General features: G+C 35.7%; 1 protein-coding gene across 1 annotated transcript; it reads left to right on the forward strand.

Annotated features, from left to right (window-relative positions):
- The first annotated feature begins 383 nt into the window (after positions 1 to 383).
- On the forward strand, positions 384 to 6178 carry LOC105033909 (uncharacterized). The gene is made up of 8 exons (XM_010908885.4): positions 384 to 541; positions 1607 to 1723; positions 1902 to 2095; positions 2176 to 2281; positions 2463 to 2610; positions 2716 to 2855; positions 5297 to 5463; positions 5641 to 6178. Exons 1-8 carry the CDS (start codon positions 481 to 483, stop codon positions 5932 to 5934), a joined length of 1227 nt encoding a protein of 408 aa, XP_010907187.1. The 5' UTR covers positions 384 to 480; the 3' UTR covers positions 5935 to 6178.
- Positions 6179 to 7667: the final 1489 nt, after the last annotated feature.

Raw genomic sequence — 7667 nt, forward strand, 5'->3', positions numbered from 1 at the left:
AAATAAGATAGACGAAAAAAAGGAAGGAAGATAGAAAAAAAAATAAAAAGAAAAGAAAAGAAAAAAATATAAAGAAAAGAAAAAAAAAGAAAGAAATATAAAAAAAAAAATAAAAAAAGGAAGAATAGAAAGAAGAAAAGAAGAGGGATGGAGGATATTTATAAGCATGTATAACTGGACTACTAGCAGAATGGGATGGGACGGGCCAACGGAGTTTAAAATCTTGCATGCTAGATCCAGATATCATCCATTTTGAAGAAAGGATGAACTACCCATCCGACACACAGCTAGTTTAATGCGACTTGCTCCAATTCTACAGCCTATCCCATCAATAAATTTTGGTTTTGGTCCAATTAGCTTGTTGAGATCTGTTTCACACGTCGCGGTTCAACTCAACCTACCATGTAAACGGGTTGGGTCAACCAGAAGTATAAACCAGAAGGAAGCCGTTCTCGTGCTCGGCTAAACAGCGAAGAAAGGATGGAGAAACGGAGAAGCCCGAAGCTAAAGATCGCCATCATCCATCCCGACCTTGGAATCGGTCTACCTCTCTTTCCCATAATCTTTACTTCCTTGTGCTCTCAATCGAATCTCTCTCTTCTTTTTCGAAGAAAAAGATTCGATCTTGATCGTTTTTTGGGAGGCAAAATATATCCCATCGGTGAAGCTTGGTTTTTTAGGGTTAGATGATGCTCATATTTGATCCCGTAGATTTTGTTGCTCTCATTTTGTAGAGTGGGTGACTTCTTGGATCATTGCAATGATCGATAATTTCTTGTTTCTTGATATAAATTTTTGCTATTTTCTTCTCATTTATGAAGTCAAATTATTTAATATCTGAAGTAAAAGGTAGTTTGAAAATTTGTTATGCGATGGGCTGTGTTCATTGTTGGGTTTCTGTGCGAGCTTTAACAGTCTACTACCGTGACAATTTAACTTTTTGGAGTGTTGATGATTCTTTCTGGCTGTTGCTATTCTGGGGACGTTCAAATCGATAAAAGCTTATAGCTTGATTTTTCTTTCAAAGTAGGAAATGGCTTCTTGATCACGAGAAGGATTCATTTTGACTGTTGTTTTTGTTTGATGTATATTGGATTCGAAGTTTAGTTGATAATTACCGTGCAATTAAGCATTAGAGAAAAGGCGAATTTGTGGACAACATTGATGACAATTTTGATTTCAGGTGGTAGGGAACAAAAAGAAAAGGGCAACAAAAGAAGAAAAAGATGAGGAAGAGGATGGAGGGAGAATGTTATACTGCTATCATATTAAACAAGCCTAATTGCATCATTTAAGTATAGGCCTCATTGAACCTTGTTTTTCATTTTTTTTTACCCTTATTCTTGAAGCCAGATTGATAAATATACTTGAACGTCCACATTTTCCTTGTGATTCTAAGTGAACTTAGCAACCTCGGTTGCCAAAACAAGTGGCTTTCTGTTTTCTAGGAATTGGTGCATAGTATGTTTACTATCATCTGAAGAATCTAATACACATCATATTGCTAAGAAAAAAATGAATAAGAAGATCGTTAAGTCTTCATATGAAAACCAAAGGGAACATGTTGTTTTGTCTAATTATACGATCTTTTAATGTTCATGTGCAGGCGGGGCTGAAAGGCTGATTGTAGATGCAGCAGTTGAACTTTCACTGCATGGTCATAATGTTCATCTTTTCACAGCACATCATGACAAAAACCGATGTTTTGAGGAGACCATTTCTGGTGACGTTCCTGTTGTTTTTATGATCAGGATAACAAATCTTAGTAACTCTTTCTTTCAATTACTGTTATTTGTTGAGACTGGTTTTACTTCTTTTTATCATTGTTGTTGTTTTGTTGTTAGTTGCAATAAACTAGAATATAAGATAGTGGTATGGTGCTTGCTTTTGTTGTTATTCAGGTCCATTTCCAGTCACAGTATATGGTGGTTTCCTACCTCGTCACATCTTTTACCGTTTCCATGCTGTATGTGCCTATCTAAGATGCATTTTTGTTGCACTCTGTGTGCTTTTCTTGTGGCCCTCGTTCGATGTGATACTGGTAGATCAGGTCTCTGTTGTCATTCCCTTGTTGAAAATGAAACGGTCAGCAAAGGTAATTAATTGTTGTCCATTTAATTTTGTTTTGGATGTTCTTTGTTTGCAAGGGATGCATTAATTCTGTTCCTTTTCCAGATAATATTCTACTGTCACTTTCCAGATTTGTTGCTTGCAAAACATACAACTATGCTAAGGAGAATATACCGCAGACCAATTGACATGATTGAAGAAGCAACCACTGGTACATCCCAACTATTCTTTCACCTCTATTTCCTTTGTTCATTTCTCTTAGCTTCCTTACCCCCTTTTATTTCAGTGTTTGTGTATCTGTGCGTCATGCATGTGCATGCATTTGCCTCCCAGAGTCTCCACTTATTTCACATGCTTGCCAATGTTTTCTGTTGATGACTGTTTATTCCCAGGTATGGCAGATTTGCTTCTTGTTAACAGCAGATTCACTGCATCAACATTTGCCAGAACATTCCATCATCTTCACTCTAAAGGATTTGAGCCAGCTGTACTTTACCCAGCAGTCAATGTGGAACAGTTTAATGGTCCTTGCTCCTATAGGTAATGAAAAAAGCTTGTATATCTATTGATATATTCACCATGTTTTAACTGTTTGAGTTATGTATGTCTCTGAAAATTAAATGCTCTGGCCTGTGCATATTTCAGGTTGAATTTCCTCTCAATCAACCGTTTTGAAAGAAAAAAGAATCTCCAGCTAGCAATTTCAGCTTTTGCATTGCTTCGTTCTCTTAAAGGAAATGCTTTTCCTGGACATAAGCCAGTTGAGGCAACATTGACAGTTGTTGGTAATTATCATTCATTATAATGTTTTTAATATCAATTTTCAATGTTTTACATTATGGTTGGGATAGCAAAATTGGTGATTTTGTTGTTCAAAATCAAAACTCAACAACATTTCTATACAATTGAAAACTTGCGATTGGATCAATGCATGCATAATGGCCAATCGAGATGTTGGATATCTATTTATTAAGGAGGTTGTATTTTTAGGAGCTTGAAATTGAAAAGCACAAGTTGTTCTTGTCATTTTGCAAACTACTGACTCTTAAGAATATAGATTACAGAACAGAACTAGAGTAATTGGAAGGTGATTTCTTCTCCTATTGTTCCATATCTAGAAGCATATCTATTGGATTTGATCAAGATGTTTTGCTAATTTCTTATTTACCAAGCTTTAAAGCCATTATTTGCTGACAGCATCAGTGTGGTTGTATGTTAGCAAGGTATGCCTGCTGCACGTTTACCTCAATCCCCATTGCTTATTCATTGTTTTTTTGGATCTTAAGTTCAGTATTAGGGAAGATGCTATAATGGGGATCAATTCTTATGGTACAAGGATTCTTGATCGATTGAAAGTTCTTGGTTTCCACATAGGAAGCCACATGTAATATCGTGGGCTTTGTCTTGGTGCCTGACTTAGATCATGGTTAATTTGAGATCCAAAATTTGAATAAACAGAAAATTTATCCCTGTCAATAAAACAATTTTATTCCAGGGGATGGTTCATTATGCTCAGTAAATCTAACCAAAGCATGTGCCACACCTATTACATGTCCATTTCTGTTAAGCCTTTGGCATTGGTGGACAAACTTGAAGGACAGAAACTTTCTATGGATAATCTGTGAGCTACTCAAAAGTTTCACTTATTAAACATGTGCAAGACCAAAACAGTATGGATTTTTGTAATAGGAAACCTGAAAGGAAGAATGGCTTTGAAGATGTACGATCAAGAGGGAGCATTCATGTCAAAGTTGTAACAGCTTAAGTTGGAGATGTTAAGGGAGGGAATATCTTCACTGCAATATCTTAACGAGAGTAAAATGGTCTGCAAACAAGATTGTATGAGAGGTGAATTATACTTCCAAAATGAATTTTAGCTTGAGGGTGTTTGATTATTAAGGACAAGTTCTCATACTTTGGAGAACAATCACAGTTTATAGAAAACTGTGAATGTATGAGATTAACACTGAAAGAACTATAAAATGTGAATGTATAGGATTAACAGTAAGAGGACTGTCTGACTTGGAAGAAAGCCTAGAGAAAATATGGAGTTTTTCCTTTTACAATGTGCTCTAGATGGAGATCTTTTTTTCTCCAATTGGGATGAGACAAGCATCTAGAGTCCAGTCTGCCCTGGTTGTTTTGTGACCACATGTGACAGTTTCCATGCCACCCATTACACTGCTTGAGTGAGGAGGGTGGGGATTTTGCTCCTCTCAGTTGCAAATTATATTCATTGGTTGACTATGAGAGAAGTTTCTCAATAGATCTTTCATATATATATATATATATATATATATATATATATATATATAAGAAAGCACCTATCATTTGTGAAATAGGGGAAAGAAGAATGCCCATGAAAAGCTGTCTAAAGTTAACTTTTATGTCAAAGGGCATTCTTTGGGAAAGTGGTATCAATTGCTGTTTTTTCTCATAATTAAGATGAAGAAATGGAAATGTTGCTCCGGAAAAACTAAAAAAGAGAGCTCTACTATATGCTGAAAGAACTGGGAGAAGAAATAAAAAAAAGGAAACATATTATCATGGTCTTGCTCTCACCTAGGGAAGCCTAGCTGACAGAATAACCTGAAGATTGGAAGGAAGTCCTAAGATCAACTTTGACAGTTATCCGCCATGGAAGCTGTTCTGGTTTGCCGTCTGGGACTCAAACAGATTGTGCAAATGGTATCTAATAGGTGATGGCATATTTAAATTACTACAATTGGCAATGTTACTGAAGCTTGAGACTTATGCCTCGCTTGACCGACATCCATTATGATAACATTAAAGCAGAGTAGATGGGCCTTGTCTTAATTGTATTAAGACAGATGACTGCAATGTTGCCTTTTGCTATGTCTGAGGCATTTTCCATCCTTTGCAGAGGTTGAAGAGAGATACCCCATCATGTTTGAAAGTCTGCTAAAAGCTTGGCAGGCAACATCACTATAGCATAGTGCTGTAAATATCTGAATATTTGTCATCCACCATATTTTGATAAATGAGATTCATTCACTTGTCACCTAAAACCCAAGGAAAAGAAAATAGCAATTATAGTGGAATAGTCATCTTTCCATCATTACCTAATCAGGATAAAATTCTTAAGATATTTTAAATGCTTGGAAGAAATGTAGTTTGAGCATGGTGTCACTGGCACATTCTTTTCTGTCTGTTGTGCTTGTTAGTGTATTAGATTTGATTTAATTTTGTTGCTTCGTTGCATTAGGTGGCTTTGATAAACGTCTCAAGGAAAATGTTGAGTACCTGGAGGAACTCAAATGGCTGGCAGAATCTGAAGGAGTTTCTGATCGAGTTGATTTTGTCACATCCTGCTCTACAGCAGAGAGAAATAAGTTGCTCTCTGAATGTCTCTGTGTTCTTTATACACCAAAGGTAATTGATCAAAGACATATTATTCCTTATAGTTTCTTGTAGTCAGGATACTTCTTGTTTGTGTCTCTCGGAAATCTGAATTTGGTTGTATGAACTGTTAGGAATATTCGGAAATGTCATTCTCATTGTGTAGTTAGATGTTGGATTAAATGACCTTTGAAAAAACAAACAATGCAGGATGAGCATTTTGGCATTGTTCCCCTGGAAGCAATGGCGGCACGAAAACCTGTAGTTGCATGCAACAGTGGGGGGCCAGTGGAGACGATTAAGCATGAGGTCACAGGGTTTCTCTGTGATCCCACCCCTCTGGACTTCGCACTAGCTATGTCTAAACTAATAAGCAACCGTGAGATGGCAGAAACAATGGGCAAAGAGGCGTACCAACATGTCAGCGAAAAATTCTCTACCAAGACATTTGGGGAACAGCTGAACCATTATGTCATCAATGTGCACCATAGAAGAATTGAGTGAAATATTTTTCTTTTTTATTTTCAGAAAAGAATTGATTAAAAATATTGTTTGCATATGATAGGGTAGCAAGAGATTGATTGAGGGAAGGTGATTCATTTACAAGCTGGTAAGAATCTTATCGGTTGTATGGCAGCAACAGAGGCTGATTGATTTAATAACTTTTTAGAATGTTTTGCAGAAATATGCTGGCAGAGATTCTACAATCAAACATGACTTTAACAGAGGCTTTGATTTATGCCTGCTATTTTATTTTGCCTGAAAAATTCTTTCATGACTTGAGGCTGCATGGTGCAGGTTTATGTTACGCATATTGTATTGGCTAAGAAATTTTTTATGCACCGTGAGCGGCGTAGAAAATTTGATGTAGAGTATATCATTTTATATGATTGGTTCACATAGCCATCGCTTTTCGATACGCATTTAATGTCTGTAGTTTTATTTTTTTTTTATTTTATATAACAAAAATATTTTTATTATTTGAAAAAAAAATTATGGTATCCTGTGGCATATTATAACTTCTTATATTCAAGATGTCATAATATAGTTCAGAAAATTATGATATCCTGTAGATATTATGACATCCAGCATTAAATTATGATTTTCTACATGTAGGATGTCATAATATAGTCTAGTATGTCATAATATGGTCCAGAATATCATAATATAAGAAAAATTTTTGTCCAATCATTTTTTAATACGTATTTAATGCTTGCAGTTTTATTTTTTCATTTAAAAATTTTGAATGATAGAAATGCTCTTATTCTTTGAAAAAAATTATGACATTTTGTGCATGACATCCTGTGTTATATTATGACATCTTGTGGACAAAAGTTATAACTTTCTACACGTAAAATATCATAATATGGATATAAGATGTCATAATTTTTTTTAAATAAATATATTTTTATTATTTAAAATTTTAAATAAAAAAATAAAATTACAGGTATTAAATACATGTTGTTTTCAAGTTAAGTTGATTTGATGCAATTGCTGTTTGGCCATAGCGGCTTCTTTTTCTAGTGGATCTAATGTGAAAATGAACGAGGGTGTTCAAAGTCTCTAGAATGTGAAGGATTTAGTTATTTTAAATGCAAAGGCAATGTACATATTTGTCGATACTCAAAGCATTCAGTCTCTTGTATTTCTCAGCATCTTATACAATTTGCTGATTCAACGGGTATATTTTCTCTGCGGTTTTTGGTTGATATCATCAACAGTAGTTGCTCCATCATATGAGCAAATTCAACGGATGAGTACGTCATCTCAATATACCATCGAGATCTAGTAAACCAGAAATTACTTTCAATACATGTGTCCAGGCTGTCATGATCAACTCTCTCCCGATTATTCGTGTCCTATCATTTAATCTAAGTTTTGGCATCTACTGAGATCCGAATCCGGGTCACTTGCATGGAAGCAAAGGCATATTTCGTTAGGCCACTCTCTCCATGGTTAGAAAGCAGTTGTTTGTTGGAGGGTTGTAGGAGCAGGTTTGGTTCAGCCATGTTGGTTGCATCAAAGAAAACCAAAACCATATTTTTCAGCAGTTTGTCTGGGACCAGGCGTCTCCCAAGACATGCTTGAATTGATGATTTGACTGAAGCATGAGCATGAATGCCTGCATCAAGATAACCCACTAGTAGGGTGAAGTCACGGAACCAAGAGACTTAAGGGTTAGGAGAGCGAGGGGCAAGGATGGAAAAGGGAGGGAAAGGTACTAATAAGGGCTTGTT

This window comes from Elaeis guineensis, chromosome 16, assembly GCF_000442705.2.
Source record: "Elaeis guineensis isolate ETL-2024a chromosome 16, EG11, whole genome shotgun sequence".
Classification (NCBI taxonomy): Eukaryota; Viridiplantae; Streptophyta; class Magnoliopsida; order Arecales; family Arecaceae; genus Elaeis; species Elaeis guineensis.